This window comes from Microtus pennsylvanicus, chromosome 10 (genome assembly GCF_037038515.1).
Source record: "Microtus pennsylvanicus isolate mMicPen1 chromosome 10, mMicPen1.hap1, whole genome shotgun sequence".
In the NCBI taxonomy this organism is placed as follows: domain Eukaryota; kingdom Metazoa; phylum Chordata; class Mammalia; order Rodentia; family Cricetidae; genus Microtus; species Microtus pennsylvanicus.
This window is the reverse complement of record NC_134588.1, coordinates 51,734,433-51,753,548: the sequence shown is the minus strand read 5'-3', so window position 1 is coordinate 51,753,548 and position 19,116 is coordinate 51,734,433. Positions and strand designations below refer to the sequence as shown.

The 19,116-nt window shown below is 41.5% G+C and overlaps 1 protein-coding gene across 1 annotated transcript in view; it reads left to right on the top strand.

Moving 5' to 3' along the window:
* The window catches only part of Pappa2 (pappalysin 2), a 238,598-nt gene that overhangs the window by 191,796 nt on the left and 27,686 nt on the right, over nt 1–19,116 (top strand). Inside the window, exon 20 of the mRNA XM_075987453.1 lies at nt 7,888–7,959. Within this exon, the coding sequence (XP_075843568.1) occupies nt 7,888–7,959 (72 nt within the window). The remainder of the gene's footprint in view (nt 1–7,887; nt 7,960–19,116) is intronic.

Here is a 19,116-nt window from a genome sequence, read left to right as displayed (position 1 = left end):
TCAGAGGAAGCAATGAGGAAGAAAGTGAATAATGAAAACAAGACAGAAAACGTGAGGATAAACTGAGGGAACATACAATGGTAAGAGGAGGAAGGAGGAAGACTATATTAGAAAAGGTCCAAGTAAATCTACACATGGAGAGAAGGCAGTTAGCAGACAGGATGAGAAAAGGATCCAGTTTCCCCTCTCCTCCCTTTTTCTAAACCCTGAAATCCTTCCCCTGGGTCCTCTTCATAGTCATCAGCAAAATCTGTTCTACCTTTGACCTCTTCTCTGGGTACCCCATTTGATCTTTCTCGCACTTGAAAACTGGTCCTCCCTGACATCACAGCCTTTCAGAAGGCTCGACAGTGTCTTTCTCTCACTGCTCATGTCTTAGTGTCTATGTTGAGGGATGACTGTCCTCCTCTCTCAGAGCCTCTTCCAAACTGTTTTTCCTCCCGAGAACCTACCACACTTGTGACTAATGTCAACAGAATAAAAGCTTCACCATCTTCACGGCCACTGTCCTCTGAGCCTTAAGTTGTACATTCCTCCTAGTTTTAAGCATTGTAGCTCCCAGGACATAGGTCCTCCAGATAACATCCCCATTTAGAATTTTGCATACATATTTCTGCAATTGAAATAAACTGAGAGGTAATATCTCTTTAGTCCATTGTTTAATACCTAGTTTCTCAAAGTGGTATCTAGGAAATGCTAAGTGTTCAATTGCTATTTGTGAAAATGAACAAAAGAAATGAAAACAAAAGTCAAGAGTCAAATGGCAAATATTTTGCTATGAGTTGTAGTTTCTCAGAATAAAGGTGGAATGGGATATGCCTGCTTTAGAATCTTCAATTAAATCCTTGAAAGCCACTTGCTAAAAATTTGCTAAGGCGTGTGTTCTGAATCTATCCATTTTGTTCATAAATTGTTTTTGTTTTGTTTTTTGCTTTGGGGGGTTTTACTGTTTGTTGTTGTTGTAGTTTTGATTTTTGGAGACAGAGTTTCTCTGTGTGGCTTTGGAGCCTGTCCTGGAACTCACACTATTGACCAGGTTGTCTTTGAACTCACAGAGATCCACCTGCCTCTGCTTCCCAAGTGCTGGGATTAAAGGTGTGCCCCACCACCAGGCCATAATTTTTTCTTAAGTTTCTTCTTTTCCTCACTGGCTTTAGCCCCAAATGTGATATTTACTGTTAATTAGTAGATTGCTACTTGGTTTTGATTTTGTTTTCTTGTGAAAGATGCTGATTTGGCATTCAGAAACACTGTATAATGCAGAGTGAGGAATGGTTTGGTTTATGGCAGAAGTTCTTTGGGAATGCCTGAGAGGCAGCAACTGTTTGGTGTCATTGTCCTCCAGAAGACAACCAGGAAAACTATTACAGAGACAGACTCATTCCAGAGTAGAGAACCATTTGCTCTCTCTTGATGAAGCCTCCCTTTCCTCCTCTGTTCTTTAGGAGGGCCATTATTTATTTAGAGAGGTCCTAATGCATTTTGCCCATGTTTGGGTGCCTGATGCCCTGTTCAGTACCTGGTGCTCTTAAACATCTGAAGAGCATTGAGTAAAGAATTGTTAGAATACCACTTTCTAGTTGAGAAACAAATATTTTCTCTTCACACAAGCCAAATCTGAGCAGCTTCTTGCTGCTATGGGTAAACACATCCTTGTTAATATGGAGTTAACTCTGGCCAAGGAAATGCAGAACATTCATCTCCTCTTAAGCCAGCACATTGAACAGTATCATTCTTATTTTGCATTTGCCATGATTATAGTTTGATTAGTAAATTTTTAGTTTTGCACACTGTTGAAGGAGCTGCGGGCCATGTTCCTGCCACCCGGCTCCTGGCCCCCAACTAGCTTATGCCCTGAAATAATTACAGGGAAACTATATTCTTTTGAACACTGCCTGGCCCATTAGTTCCAGCCTCTTATTGGCTAGCTCTTACATATTGATCTAACCCATTTCTAATAATCTATGAGCCCACAAGGTGGCTTACCAGGGAAGATCTTAACCTGCGGCTGTCTGGAGTGGGAGAATCGTGGCGGCTGCCTGACTTGGCTTCTTTCTCCCAGTATTCTGTTCTGTCTACTCCGCCTACCTAATTTTCTGTCCTATCAGGCCAAGCAGTTTTCTTTATTAGTTAACCAATGAAAGCAACAGATAAGATACAAGACCCACCTCCATCAGCACACAAGTTGTTTATATGTGATATTTAAGCAACAGTGAAACCCTGAAGTCTAGGCATTAAAAATATAATTTTTAAAGATTTGATTTGCATTCATGTGCATATGTATATATGTATGCTAGGTGTGTAAGAGTGCATACAGGGCCTGGAGGACAACATTGGGTCCCCTGGAACTAGACTTTTGTGTGATTGTGAGCTGTCAGGTGTGGGTGCTTGGAACTGAGTGCTGGTTCTCTGTAAGATCAGAAAACATTCTTAACTGCTGAGCTATCCAGACCTGAAAGTGTTTTTGTTTCTCGCAAAGCTGAACTCACTCACCTGAACTCTGCTAGTCACCAGAACAATGGCCTCAGACAATCTGCTCATTGTTCTGGGTTTCTAATTCTTCAAGTAAAATGATGATCATTGACATCTCCATGGGTTATCTCAGAATCAGAGGAGAACCATATGACGAGAGTTTAAACTGATTGGTCCCTAATAATCTTTCTCAATCAGTTGCCAAGCAAGAAAGCTTCATTTGCTTGTGCCCACTCCTTATCATCTGTTGTGACACTTCCCTGCTCTTTATGATTAGGGGATGTGTGTCCCATCACAGTGTTCTGGGACACAGATGCAGTAGCGGAAATCTTGAGATGGGTGTCATGATGCTGTAGAAAACAAATAATTGCAGCATAAATATTAAAAGCTCAAGAACACCTATTTTGAGTATAGTTCAATTGTTTGATAAATAATTCTCATCTCTGTAATGGAAATCTCTGCTGTCTATCATATTTCAAACCATTTGGCATCCAATGAGACCACAGAGTGAAGAACTAAATGATATCCTTCTAAATCCTGCTTCAAATGACTTCATTCTTTGTAACAAGAGTGATAGCTTATATTTGAATAATACCTTGTTTCCAAACTCCTGTGTATGTCCACTACTACCACCACTACTATTACTATACACACACACACACACACACATATACACATATATATGATTCAGGTTATATATGTAACTACATATGTGTAATTATGTATATAAATATGTTTTCTCTATATAATCTGAATCTCATCACAAATTAATAAGCTTAGAAATACTTTATTATCTCTACTTTACATATACATAGGCATTGCTCGATAATATATCCAAAATTCCACAGTTGTCAAGAAGTCAAGTGAAGAAAATGTCTAAGCAGCCTTCTTCTTCTTCTTCTTCTTCTTCTTCTTCTTCTTCTTCTTCTTCTTCTTCTTCTTCTTCTTCTTCTTCTTCTTCTTCTTTTTCTACTTCTTCTTCTTCTTCTTCTTCTTCTTCTTCTTCTTCTTCTTCTTCTTCTTCTTCTTCTTCTTCTTCTTCTTCTTCTACTTCTTCTTCCTCTTCCTCCTCCTCCTCCTCCTCCTCCTCCTCCTCCTCCTCTTATTTTTCTTTTGTTTTGTTTTCTGTTTTTTCCAAGATAGGATTTCTCTGTGTAACAGACTATCCTGGAACTCACTTTGTAGACCACACTTAAAGAAGGTCCTTGACTCTAAATTGTGTGCCAGTACCTGTATCACCACAACCACAGCAGTCCTTTCCCCTCTAGCTCTCTGCTTGGGATAGTTTTCCCGTGAAACAGAAAATAGGCTATTCTTTTTGAGCATGAAAAATACCAGTCTCCACATTTCCTTCCCTTATCACGAAAGTGGGAGAAAAATCATTGAAAGAGAAACATTTCCCTCTAACATTGATTTTCTTTCTGTGGGATAGAATTTGGAGTTTAGTTTTGCTCTTAAAGAACAGTGAGTTATGCTTTCAGCTGGCTATTTACTCTTCTCTAGAGTTATTTACTCTTCTCTAGAGGGCCAGTTGGTTTGTATTCCTGCAAATGATGGCTGAGATTCAGAATAGTATACATTTTATTAAAGAAACAATTTCCTAAAATATAGATTGTCTGGGGGTTTTGATGAAAAACACTCCTAAGAAACAACTGAGAGAGAGGAAGGTGGTTTGCACTCAAAGCTTCTGGGCATTCCCCTTCAAGGTGAAGGAAATACTACTTATTCTGCAGTGTTCTTATAAAAGTTAAACACACACACACACAAGAAACACCCAGCACAGTTTCTATCACATAAATCTTAAGTTTAAGTGATATTTTAATTTGTTTAGTATAAATTTACCCTTATAAAATCTCCTCCACCTCTGTGAAAATTGTGCCACTTAGCTCCATAGAACAAGAAAACATTGTTTCATGGTTTGCTCGTGAGTGTGTGTGTGTAGATAAATATCTGAATCATTTGCTCTTCTTTCTTTATCCTTTTACAAACATGGCTTGGAAAATTAGAGAATCAATGCCTCTTCAGTATTGTACCAACTTTGACTAAGAAAGCCATTTCTTTTTTTTGTTCTTTTTTTATTTTTTAATTCAAAAATTTACACTTCCTCCCTTCTTCCCATCCCCCCCCCTGCTTCTCCACTTACTCTCTTCCCTCCCCCTCCCTCCTTAAGAGAGGGCAGGGAACCCTGCCCTGTGCAAAGTCCAAGGCCCACCCCCCTCCATTCACATCTGGGAAGGTGTGCATCCAAATAGACTAGAGTCTTAAAAAGCCAGTACATGCAGTAGAAACAGGTCCCAGTGCCATTATCGATGACTTCTCAGTCCGCCCCCATTGGCAGCCACATTCAGAGTCTGGTTTGATCACATGCTTTTTCAAAATCTCTTGTGATGCATAGGACAGAGTGATCACACACACAAACACACACACACCACCACCACCACCACCACCACCACCACCACACACTATTCTGTTTCAGTTTTACAAGAACATGTTTCCTGTAAGAGACAGTAGGCCAGAGTATGAAATTCCCAGGTAGACATTCTGGGTCTTTGACATTCTGGGTCTTTGACATGATGACCGGGCAGTGGGATCTGACAATAAGGAGAGGTAGGGTCCTTTGTGCTGAGTCAGTGTTGATACCATAGTTCACATCCTGACTCCCAGGAATAGCTGCTGCTGTCTCCTTGCATCTGCCTTTATTTCCCAAGAGTCCAGCATCTCCAAGCTCCTGAGAGTGTGGGACACACTTCTCCAGACCAGCAGTATGTTGCCATTGTCAAGTCTCCATGTTTTCTTCTCTTGATTTCTTTCTTTTTCCTACATTTGACATGCTATCCCAACTTCATACTGAGCGGAAAGGGTCCTCAAAGTAGGTAGACGCCTCACCCTCATCCAAGCATCATATCCTGGATGATCACAGAATGAACACAGTGTAGGAAGGCAGAGAACCTGCAGGATGGAAGCCTCTACTGAGACACTTCTCAAAGCTTTGTTTTTTCTAAAATCCTATGTAGGAGTGAGGTGAACTGTTTATGGTTATCTTCATCTGCCCCTTAGTAAGGTTGGCTTGTGATAGCTTGACTTCAAAATGGGAAAAATCTATATTTTAACGTGGAAAGATGCGGAACTCATTTTATGAGCTGATTTGTTTTTAACACAATGCAGCAATTGTTTGGCTGGAACTATGTTTCCCTAAATTGTATTTGAAAGTGATTCCTTCCGAAGCATGAGGCATCTACCTTTGCCTCTCACTCTCCACCCCACCCCCATTATTCTGCCTCATAGATTCCTACTTCACAGACTGAACAATGCTTTCCCCTCTGTCTTAAAAGTATGATTATAATTATGAATTAGTCAGGTGTGAGCTAGCAAGGCTTCCCCAAGGGACGGATTTGGAAGGACTGTTTGTAAGACTATCTGTGATCCCTGTCAGCTTCCCAGTCCTTCAGTAGCTGAGTGATGTCAAAGCTTTTTATCTTTATTTTGGTTTGCTTTCTCAAATTAATCCTGAAAGAACTAGTGGTACTTTTAGTAAACAGAATAGTTTAAAGGAAAAGAGAAGGGGAGGGGATAAAGAGGTTTTGCAGTGTGGGAGCTCTGACTTCTCAGTACATGGTCTCATCCTCCCTTCTCATTATCATTTGCTCCTTGCTATTTAACCTAGCACACGTGCAAAATCAATTCTCTTATTTTCATTCCTTTTGCTATAACTAAGTATATGTGAAATCCTTTCATATGTGCAAATGTAAGATAAATCCATCATAGTGAGACTGACAATACTCACTGACTTCTAAATGCTAACTCAGTCTTCCGAGTAGTTCAGCCTGCCATTCCTCCTTAATCTGGGTAAGTCTCTAAAAGTGGGTAGTATGTCTGTTTTACCCATCCTAGATGCCAAATCCTTGAGAAAAAGGCCCGGTCTTCCTGTCCATTTCTTTATGTCAACTTTCAGGCAGGTGACATTACAAGCACTGGACAACTGCTAAATGCAATGCTGGGCCCCCAGGCTTCTCCTGAATCTCCCGGCTTATGAAAGTCATCCACCCACAAACACAGCACTTACCTATAAGGGCATCCGTATCTTATATGGTGAGGTGGAGCTACTGGTCCCTGATACAAAGACAATTGCAATTGTTCCTCAGAAACTGCAAGAAGGAAGTGAACTGGGGTGGAGCGGGGGCAGCGAGTCGGACAGATCAGTGTGAGCACCTGGTGAGAAGCGAATTCGATTCTTTTCTAGGCCTAGGGGCCCATAATCACCTACAGTAGTTGTCCAGTGCTTATAATTGCCTGAAAGTTGACATAAAGAATAAGTTGGGGAGACCGGGCCTTTTTCTCAAGGATTTGGCTTCTAGGATGGGTACAACAGACATACTACCCACTTTTAGCAACTTACACAGTTTAAGGAGGAATGGCAGTTTAAACTGCTCTGAGAACTGAATTAGCATTTAAAGATCGTGAGTATTGTCAGTCTTACTGTGATGAATTTATCTTAAATTTGCACATATGAGAAGGATTTTGCATATACATAACGAAAGGGATGAAAATAACAAAATTGGCTATCCATATGGGCTAGGTCAAATAAGTTAAAAGGGCACTCAAGCAATGGCATACTTGTTAACACCAGTTCCACAATTTTGAGCCACATTCAAAGCAAGCTTTAACTAAATACTGACCAGGATGGACTCTAGTCAGCTTCATTCTGGGATTCCCAGGCAATGGTCATGAGTTACACTTTGTAGGACTTTCAAAAGGCAAAACCCATAATTCATTGCATTTCCCATGAAGTCCAATCAGGGGCAAACATATATTTCAATGTTTTTCCTGTCTGTACACTTCCCACCTATATGTGACCGAGCACATCCGTTAGTCATTCAAACAGATTGGTTGAGGGCAGTGAACATGAGGCAAGTTATTCCTCAAGAACTGCAGTTCTCAGCCTTCTGGAAACTCACCTTGGCCTTGGGCAGGTGGGGCTTAAAGGGTTAGCTCTTAAGTTCTATGCATTCAAGAATTCTAGGAAAAAGAATTTTTTTTTAAGTCATGGCTCTTCTAACATAGGCATGTAATAATTTCTTAGAAATTACTTAAAATTTTAGTCTTCTGCCTAAGAACAGATTGCGCTCATTGTGTTGTGATTGCCTTTTCAAATACTACCTTCAGTACTCTGAAAGGTCTAATACCTTAGGGAAGGAACAAGAAGACGAAGGTGGCACCAATTCCCACTTGGAAAGTTTCTTCTGTCTTCACACTACCCAGCAGAGTTAGTGGCTTCCGTGAGAAAGACCAGGTGCTTGCCAGGCACATGGAGAGGACGCTTGCCTTCAAAGCACCAGAGTTGGCTGTGGGGCAAACACGGAACTGACCATGTCTCCCATAGACCTAATGTCTCTGTTTCCCGTGTTTCTGTTCTAGAGCATCGTGTGTACTGGCCGGCGCAAGTGGCACCCAGACCCCTCGCTGGTCCACTGTATTCCATCATGTGAGGTATGATGTGAGTTCCTCCAGTTCAAGGCCTTGTTTTTCCTGATCCCTCTTTCCTTCCTTTAGTTGTTTCTTAAATGCACCTACCTCCTAATCTCAGATGTACAGAATTTAGGATTTCTGAACTCAGTTTTATTTTAGTAAAATCTTCAATCATTTAAAAAGCAAGCCAGAATTATTTATGGTTTTTGAGATTCTGTAACTAGGCCTTGGTTGGAATTAGTCAAATAAGGATTTTACTGTAGACAATTTTGTTCAGCCAGCACAGTGCTTAAAATCAACTTTGGTGTATGTGTGTTTGTGTGTGTGTAAAATTGAGTTTGTGTGTGTGTCTGTGTGCATTTATGCAGACAGTGTATTACATAGCAGTCACAATAGCCCAGACTGGACCTTGCGGTAATCCTTCTGCCTCAGCCTCCTGAGTGGCAGAATTATCCGTAGGTGGGGGCCACCAAGCTTGGTTTAAAATTGAGATTCATATGTACTTATATAATATCACACATATGCATATTATAAATTAAAACAAATACAAAATCATTGTACAAAACTTTTTTCTTACAAAACAAGAATATCTGGAAGTTGGGGCCATAATTAGGGAACTGGAATAGCAGGTATAATCTCAAAGCAGATGTTACTCTAGTGAGCATGTGGTTCACTTCTTCCCTGTGGTCACCTTTCAGTGGCTCCCCTCCTTTGCATCAACTGCAAGGTCATAGAGGTGTCTAAGCAACTTTCTAGGTAGACGTATATTGCACCATGGAGTGGTCTGACCTAGATCTTCACTATATCAAGAAATCCCATCATCCTCCTCCACAGTGGATTCCCCTTTCAGTGGTCACTTCTGGCATAACGACTTTTTAACCTGACAAAGAGGAGACTAGATTGAATCAGAGCATTGCCTAGAGAGTTGACTTGAGCACTGTTGACACTGAGAAGGACGATACATACGTAGCCCATTTATGCAAGTCCTCCAATCCTGGGAACAGCTGGTGACAAACATATATAATCTAATCTAGGCACTGTCCTGCCCAGCATGGCTGGATCTAGGGAAAGGCCTGACTGAGGCTGAAGAATGCATGAAGAAAAGACAGACAGATAGACAGGCAGATACATGGAGGCACAAAAAAATGTCATCAGATGGGCGAGGATCTCTGTGGAGATGCTGCAGCACACAGAGAGACTTCGTGTGTTTCTTATATAGAGTTGATTATATAACAAAGGGGTGGGGTTATTGCAACTGTACAAGGAAGCTGAGTTGATGATAAACAGTTGGATCAAGGGAACAGGCTTAGCTAATCTTAGTAGGAGCAGTCTCTGTAGGAGAGCAACCTGCAGGCTCTAGATATCAGGGGAGAGAAAGCTAGGGTGGACATTTTCCTATAGACAGTCAACACCCATACTTTGTCTGCCCTGAAAGGGTTTGCTACCCCTCTCAGTGGCCGTGGCCATGTCAACAGCACCCATTCTCTCAGGACTCCTCTTACTCGTGGTTTCTCCACTTCCCATAAGCCACTGCAGATTTCTTCATCCAAACCTCTCTTTGGAAGTTAATAAGCCACTTTGCAGCACTGCCCAGATATTTTTGGCTCTTTGGAGTGTGCTAAAGAGAGCGCCTTTAACGGCCATTGATTTCCAACAATCTCTTCAAGCATACCCAGCCTGCAGGCAGGCATGCTTATTAATCTCCTATTCGGTATCTCGGAGTCACTTGAGCTAGTTCTGGGAAACCGGGATCTACATGAGACAAGAGAAAGGGTGGAGGAAACTTAGCGGGGAAAAGATACCCATAAAACAGCATTCTGAGAATGCACGAGGGCTAATGCTAGCATGGAGTGTGCTGGGTTATGGTGCGGGGCCAACAGAACAGCTCATCTTCTGCCATCATTAGAAAAACAGATGGTGGTGGGGTGGGGCGGGGAAGCAAGGGGAGGCAGTGAATCATCCACTGGGCAGGGGGTGATGGGGAGAGAGGAGGCCAGGGAAAGAGGGAGATAAACAGACAGAGGGCTTAGGGAGCTGGACAGAGATCAAACAGATCCTGAGAGTTCCCTTCTGCTGCTTCTATGCATCATCATAAGTACGCGGGTGGATGTCAGGGTTTGGGGCTGGCTTTAGTGCTTTCCAGAAGGTTACAGTCCAGAGCTTTCCACGCTTGTCCTTTCCCCTGCCCTGCACCAAGGCCGACCCTCCAGACCGACCTATTAGTCAGAGCTTCCTAGGGAGCTGTGTTCTCTTTGAGGATGCCACCAGAAACAAAGCTCTCTTCTCCCTGGTTGCTTCCCTTCCCCCACTGCTATCATGCACAACCAAACCCAGACCGTTTGATGGACAGTTCAGTGGCTCTGTGTGGCCCCTGACTAGTGTCTTTGTCATCACTTGGGGACTCAGTAGATCACACCTTCTTAGGTCAACCCTACACCCACTGCGGTAGAAAGTGCACGGTGTAGGGGGGCAGCAATCTGTATCTTAACCAGCAAGGGATTCTGAAGGTCACTGTGGAAGTCTAAGCCCCACTATCCCACCTCTGGGAGGAGACTAAAAAGTTACTTGTCTGGGCATCTCCATGTTGAATCTTTCTTTTTCCAGAAATAATTACATTCTCCCTCCTCTACTCCCCTCTCTCTCTGTGTGTGTGTGTGTGTGTGTATTGAAGAGTAGTAAATGTGTGTATTCATGTGTATCTGGCTACACATACAGATGCAGGACAGAGACTAATATTGAATGTCTTCCTCAACTTTGCACTTTACTTTTGGAGACAGGGTATCTCACTAAATCTCAAGTTAGCTGATTATGCTGTCTAGCCAACTCACTTCAACTATTCTCTTCTCTCTGCTTCCTAGATGCCGGGATTACAGGTGCCACACATGGTTTTTTAATGGGTGCCAGGGATCTGAACTCAGGCATTCACACTTACATAGAAATCTCTGACCAAGCCATCTCAGCCCCTAACGTAATTCTATACAGCATTATTTACATTCTGATTGCCATATACTACTATGAGAAGTCTATACTGTTAGTTCCAGGTTCTCTGGGGTAGGAGAGGTCTTTGGTTTCTGTTCTTCTGACAAAAGCTAGGGAGAAAAAAATTCATCTACAGAGAGGAGGGAAAAGCAGAGAAAGGCGGAGTCAGCAGGACCCATAGGAAGGATACAGCACAGGAGAGAAAAGAGAATGTCCCTGGAGACACAAGCAGTGAGAAATGCGGAGAGGGAAGATGGGGACCAGGAAGAAAGAAGATGGTGAAACTGGCAAGTTCTTGATGCGACTTGGCCAGTTCTTAATACTTTCCTGGAAAAGGCTAAACATGATAGCATCAAAGGCAGATAGAAGAAAAACAGACCCAGAGGCAAGAAACAGAGGGCCTTCTGGGTGAGAAATTTTGCAAAGCACAGTGTATAATCTGTACTGACCTAAAATGTGTGCCAGGGAAACACACACACACACACACACACACACACACACACACACACACGAAAATTAAATTCTGCCTACACCTGTTAGCTATGCACAGCACCTAGCCAGCTCTTTCAGGCGAAATGACCAACGTAAGGAATTGTATAAACTGAGAAACGATGTTAGTAGTGATTCCCTAAGGAATACTACTACAGGCAACTAAGGGTAACTATGCTCAATTCATGTTCTTGGGGGCATTCTAAAGCCTTTGAAAGTTGTCTCTGAACCTTAACTGGCCTTTCTTCTATAAATTCTTATTCTTGCCCTTGTAAATGGCCATCATGCCACTTAGCAAATTATTTCATGCGTGGCCAGTAGGTCTAAGTTTCAAGCCGACTCCAAATCCCCAAGTTTGAAGAAGTGTGCTCTGATCAGTTTCATGTTGTCTTTTATGTACACCAACTTAGTCTAGTATCATCATTGCTCTTCTGAAGAAGGGAGTGGAGGAATGGAGGTAGAGCCTAGACTTGGGAATCTTAAATTGGAAACAATTGAATCAACCCTCTATGAGACAACCCCGTGAAAGAGAAGGTTGAACTGGAGCAGACGGGGAAGAAGAGAATGAAAACTACGTGAGGAGTGGAGTCTGAAGGCTCTGGAACTGTAGGAAGATGCATGGCATAAAAGAAAGGGGCTGTCTGGGAGGCAGAGGCAAGCTTGGTTCTAGTCTTTCTCACCGATTCTTGGGTAATTTCATTAACTTCTCTAAATTTAAGTTTCCATGGTTTTGAAATTAGACAGATAAAATGTATAACTAATAATTGTCAGAATCAAGATATATATGAAATTTGGCCAGGACGAAAGATAATGAACATAATCTTCTTGGCTGATGTCACATTGCATGACAAAGCAATTGGTCAGAGCGATAGCAGCTACGTTGCTTCAGTCTACAGGTGTGTCAGGTATCATCACTGGAAACTCTGCTGAAAGGGGGCCCAAGCAGGGCAACAGGCAGGATGTGTGACCACGCTTCCAGCAGACACTTTCCTGGCAATGCTTTCGTCTGGGACCTCCTTTAAAAGCCGTCTTCAATACCACTATTGGAAATATACACAAGAGAGGCCCTATCATACAACAAAAGTATATGCTCAACTATGTTCATAGCAGCATTTTTTGTAATAGCCAGAACCTGGAAACAACCTAGATGCCCTTCAATGGAAGAATGGATGAAGAAAGTATGGAATATATACATATTAGAGTACTACTCAGCAGTAAAAAACAAGGACTTCTTGAATTTTGCATACAAATGGATGGAAATAGAAAACACTATCCTGAGTGAGGTAAGCCAGACCCAAAAAGAGGAACATGGGATGTACTCACTCATATTTGGTTTCTAGCCATAAATAAAGGACATTGAGCCTATTAAAAAAAAAAAGCCGTCTTAGGAGTACATAGCAATATTGTTTTAAAATCGGGACTCTAGGGTTCTGGGTTTTTTTCTTTTTAAAAAATTTTATAGCAGTCTTGGCAAGCTGTTCAAGAATTTGTTTTTTTTACAAAATACCCCAGGTACTTCTCTTTCAGATGGTCTTCAGCTCCATGTAAGAAGCACAGGGTCAGGCTCGTTCATTCACGAGCAGATGGTTGTAGACATCACATTTAGCTCACATCTTGGAATAAAAGGATGTACCTTCTGGGAGTTCTCGAACAAATGAAGAAATTGCTCATAATATAGTTGAAAAAGGTCAGGGTTAGAACTTAAAAACCTTGGCTGAGAATGTCAAGGTTACGATACTTGTAAGACAGAAACACTGGCATAGGGTGTCAAGGTTACAATGCTTATAATACAGAAAGGGCTAAATTGCTTGAAAATAATAATTGTCTTAAAACAAAAACAAAGACAAATCCCTCCAAGACTGTCATTTATCTTGGAGGAGAGAGCAAGATGCCTCTATTTTTAAACCACCACTCAAACAAGTGTGTGTGAAAGCAGGAAACTTGGGAGTTTTCCTATTTTATCACTCTCTTATCATTGATCTGACCCTATTTTCTCTTTGCGTACAGCCTCCAGAGCTATCAGAAAATGCAGATCACAAGGGTAACAAGAATGGCATTAAAAATCTAGCTATCGATACCCTTGAGGGGAAATCCAAATACATGGGTTATCATTAAGCATAGACTGAGGGAGAAAATGGCTCAAGTAATAAATACTTTTATTCATTAAATATTTCATAGAAAAATTAAGGGTCACCCTCATGAGAGCCTAACAGAACAGAAATAATGGACATAAATACTGAGTGAACTATTTAAAGCAAATCTGTCCAGGAATAAACTGGAAGTGTTAACCTTTATACAAGGTTATAAAGAGAAGTGTTTAAAAGCATGCTAGTCTTTCCAGAGTTTTAAGGGCCTGTATTTCTCCTCTTTTTGACAGGGTGAAGTATTTTCTCCTGTCTCAAACACCAAAGATGGCTTGGTATTTTATTTCTCTGTAAATCTAGCACTTTGTGGCTTAAATGTAAATATATCTATGATTTTTTTAAAAGTAGCCAGTGAGATATTTTTATCTGTCACAGCCCTAAATGTATACTCTATAGGAATTATGTAAAAGGGAATTAGGAGTAGAAAAACAAGACCCTGGGGACAAATTGAGTTTCATCAGAGTGCCTGCATTACTGAAATGTAGGTAGGATGTGGTACGGCTTTTATACCTCTAGTAGTGAATACCAACAATGCTCCCATCATTAACTCATTCCATTTGCCACTGCGTTCCTTAGATTCTTTCTCCTTCCATTGTCTTGGGCCTTGCTCTTCTTCTCTTTTATTATTTATATCCCAGACGGTACTCCTGTTAGCTGTGCCTGCTATTTGTGCTTTGTGATCACTCTCAGGCACTGGGTGTGACTCCATGGGATGAATGGGCCAACAAGGAAGAAAAAAAAAGCATGAAAACTGAATTTTATTGCACTATTTTTTTCCCTTGCTAAGGAAGGAAGCATAAAAAGATATGCTACCATGAAAGGTAGAGAGTAGCTGAAATTTGACTTATGAGCACAAATTTGGGGGCTGAGTTTTATTTGGAAGAATACAATGCCTGTATACAGACACAGAACGACAGAAATTCAGAAGAGAGAGAAGGAGAAACACAGGTTAGCCTGTCTGAGATGAATCATGGGCTTTTCCATCCTGTGGACTCTTTTGCTAGGAAAGTTATTTACCTTGTTAGACTGCTATCTTCCTGTTTTCCAGGATGGGATGAAGCATGTACGTGTGTGTGTGTATGTGTATGTGTGTGCGCGTGTGGTGTGTGTGTGTGAGCACGCGTGTAGTGTGTGTGTTTCAATTCTTCCTGAGGAGCCAATGTGGGTAGCTAAACCCTCATTCTCAGTGCAGTTGTAAACGTGAAGACACTGTTCTAAAAGGTGCGAGTGCCCAGGGCCCACATCCCTTAAGGCAGCAGAAGTGGAAGCAGGCTTCTATTCACCTCCAGGAAAGCAAGAAGGGAGTTTCTCTCTAGATTAGCAGTTCTCTACTTCTGGGTCAAGACCCCTTAGGGGATTGAATATCAAGTATTCTGCATATCAGATATTCACGTTCAGTTTCAAAACAGTAGTAAAATAGCAGTTATGAATTAGCAGCAAAAAATAATTTTATGGTTTTGAGAGGAACTGTGTTAATGGGTCACAGCATTAGGAAGGTTGAGAACCACTTATCTAGATGAAGGACTCCAAGAGGCACAGGGAATGTGTTGACAGCAGCCTTAGCTGGGAGCCTGTTAGTATCTCAGGAAGCCTCCTTCCACTCAGAGATTGGGGCCAAGGTCCAGCAGTCACTCCTACCAAACACCCTAGGGGGTTTGCATACTCAGATCTAAAGGTCCTCTGGTATAGCATGGAAAAATAAGGGTAAAATCGTGGTAGCTTGGAGAATGTATTAGTGCTAAGTACACTTCTATAATTAAAAAAAAAAAACTCGCTCATTTCTATTCCTCTGTTCAACTGTTTCCCCATCTCAAGCATTCTTATCTCTAAGATTTATCCCTATTACCATGCTTCAGTAATGTGCTTTTCATCACCAGTAGCACAATTACTTGTAACAAATGCCAAAGGCTTGTTAGTATTAAAATAGTCCAGTAGGGACTTAGAAAAAGATGCAGGGAATTGCTCCTGATCTTTTGTAGAGCGCTCTCACTGGAGTCTGTCCTGATGAATTCCTCATTAAAGAGAGAGAAGTAAATTGTGTTTATGATACAAGATCGGGCACTTTACTCCATCCTTAGGACAGCTCTACTGCATGACAATGGAGTGAGCATCTCTAATCTCCCTTTTATTTACATGCTGTTATTCAACTAATAGCCAGCAATCAAAATTTCTCTTTGCCATTTTATTTATTTTTTTCTTGGGCTGTTCAAAACCAGATTATACTAATTGTCCCCTTTTCTCTGAAGACACATCCTCCAGGCTTCGTTCACGTTGTTACTAAGTCTGTTAGGATCCATGGGAGGAAGGGAATTATAAAACGATCTTTTGGGTTGAGAAGGCAGTGTCCTAGAAGCCGGCGACAGCCACTACTTTCTGGTTGGAATACTGTCGGTCCTCGCAGCTCTAAATCTAAAGATGTGTTAGACGTGTTAAAATCCAGAGAGGAATTGGAAATTAGCTTAAGCTGGAGCTGTCTTCCAGGCTTCCTAGCTGCCAAATTCCAATCCCCTCAAGAGATTTGTTTGTGAGTTTCGCCGCCAGTTTTGTGCAATCTCTGTACCAGCCTGGAAATCCAGGCATGTCTTTGGGCTTGTCCAGAGTCCCATTCGGTTCAGGGCTCAACTTCAGAGTCCCCAGCTGGAATCTCCGAAACTCAGACTCCAAACGTTAATTAGGACTAGGTTTTCACTTTGTAAGCTAAAACCATTGTTGTTGTTGTTGTTCTCCCTGATTTTCAGAAGAGGAAAACATTCAAAGCACAACCTTGCAAATTGTAAAACCTCATTTAGGTTAACATCACGCACGAGAGTTTACGCTTGTCTAAAACTCTCCCAGATCTGTGCTCTGCCAGCCTGGTGGGCTTTCTATCCGGCTGTGTTTTGTTTCTTTTGTCCCTGGGCCTCCTGGGTGGGCCCCTTTCCCACTCAGCTAGTTCTCTTTACAGCACGGATTTCCCTTCTTTCTGTCTCTCACTTTGCCCTGTGTCTAATATACTCTATACTTTCCCTCCATTGCCTGGCTGTTTCTTAACCAGGGTTACAGGTCAGCACAGTGGTTCTCAACCTGGGGGTCGCACATCGTAGCTCTTGCCCATTGGATATCTATGTGACGATTCACAACAGGAGCACAATTACAGTTATGAAGTCGCAACGAAAATAGTGTTATGGTTAGGGAGGGGGTCACCACAACACTAGGAACAGCTTTAAAGGGTCGCAGCAGCATTGCAGTGGCAGATGATTGACAGTCCTCATCTCTAAAATGGCCATCAAGAGACATGAGTCTTCTTTTCTTTCCCCTGCTCTACCCTCTCTTGTTTTCACTGGGACTTTGCTAGGTCAAGAGCTGTGCCTTAAAATGTCTTTTAGTGCATCCCAACTAAGACACAAACACAGTCGTCGTTGAAACGGTCCTATGAGACATTGATCATTTCAAAATCGACTAGCAATGGAATTGGCATAACCCCTCTACATTAATGATCATGTGTATGTTTTCCCAGAAAATTCATGTAACTTAATTTCTAGCTCATCCTAATAAAGTAGACATCTTAATACTGAACATTTTATTAAGTGTTGATTTTAATAGATAATTCTATTAAAAATGGAAACCTATTAAATTTCTTATACTTTATTTTAAATATACAAATTATTTTAAGTATATAAATTCCATATAATTATACATGTGTTTATATATCTTCTCTTTTGACTAATCCAGCAATAAAGTGAAGACAAAAAAAAGAAAGAAAAAAAAGCTGACACGTCTAAGCTGATAACATATTTACAAATTGCAATAAATAGCATTTGTAGTTATATATTTCAAATCTTAACTAATATGTTTCAATCTTAGCCCCAACCATACTAATTATACATATTTCTCACATTTTGACTAATTTTAATTTTACAGAAGAAATACTGTAGTAAGTTTGAAAAGCCGTTAGTACTCCCAGGATGATTTGGAAGACTACTGAAGCCTGGTCCACTGACTTCCACCTCTCCCTGAGCCTTCCCTATCATAGTTTTTTTTCCTCCTGTTTCTCATTAATTTCTTCTGCACATACTCAAAGTCCATTTCCTCTCGTATGAAGTTTGATTATTTGACTTAGCCCAGTGCAGAGTTCCTATTAAAAAGGAGGCAGTTAGATCAGACACCATCACATGTACATGTGACCATGCACATGACTGTCCCTGTTTCCACAGGCCACGAACGTGCACACACATGTTCCTGCCTTCACAGGCACCTGAACTTTCTGGACTCATGACATTCTGAACATTTGGCTTTCTGCTTCCTTGAACCTGCTATTAGCCATCCATTTCTTTTCCAGTTTCCTAAATGTTAAGTTCGCTGTCACCTGCCTATGTCTTTGTAGTTTTTTTTTCTTTCCTTGAGTGTTTGCACTCTGTTATTCCTGTACTATCATTTTAGTGAAACTTCTAGAAGGAACAAATTTAAAAATGATTCTAGTAATTCTCAAACTTTCAGTTCTAAGCTTTGATATAGCAGACACTTAGTGACTACTTACACCTACCTTTCAGAAGAGCTGATGCCCATGGGGGGAAGAGGAGGCAGCAGGCAGAGAGAGGGCCCAGAGTTTGGCATTCTTCTTATCTTTTACTGCTAAATTCATATTTCTACCTAGAACCAAGCAGAAGCTGTTCAAGTTGAATGACTCCAGAATTAAGTTTAAGTAAGGAGCACCAGCTACTCAAGAGAAAAGGACTGTCTGTGTAGGGTATTAGACCCTAAGGACATAAGGATAGATAAGTCAAGGCCCTACTTACTCAGAATCACTGCTCATCCTGATGCCGAAGTAAGTTCAAAATTTCCCAGAGTAAGGAGAAAAGGTTGCTGTAGATGTGGATCAAGCCAGATGCAGCTTCTTGGGAAAGGGTTTCTTAGCAATTGCCTCTTACATGGAGCTTGGAAGGATAGGACATTTTCTCCAGTAAGAGACAAAGCACAAAGCCCACAGGCAGCAGAAGAATATGAGTGGAAAGCACTGGGGGCTGAGATAGTCAGAGATTTACTAGACTATGCACATATGGAGACCTGGTACAACCAGGAGATGGGACCAAATTAGGAAGGGTCATGAGATACAGACTTTATTCTAAAACATAGCAGAGTCTCACACATTTCCCCCACCAAGAAGTGACAAGATCAGATGATACACTGTTAGATATAAAGCTCACAGGGAGGGGGGACAGAAGGTGGAAAGCTTGTGGGGGTGGGAGGGGACAAGGGTTAGGAGACTCTTTCAAGAGATAGCTGATGAGGGTCAAGATTGGACATCAGAAATCCAGACAGAAAGAAATAGTACAACTGTCAGATACACAGAGGTCTAATGCTATTAAACTCTGTAAAGAAAAGGAAGCAGAGGAGAGTGGCTTGATCTCAGAATGAGTTCAGGAAAACTCGAAATAAAAATCTGAAGTTAAGAATACAGTGACTTGTGCTGAGAGATCCAGAAAGTGAGGCTGACAATTGACAGTAGATAGAGGACGATCTCATACAGGGGAATACAAATGAAGAGGGGAGGGGGAAGGAGGCCGGAGGGCGGGGCAAGTGAAAATCA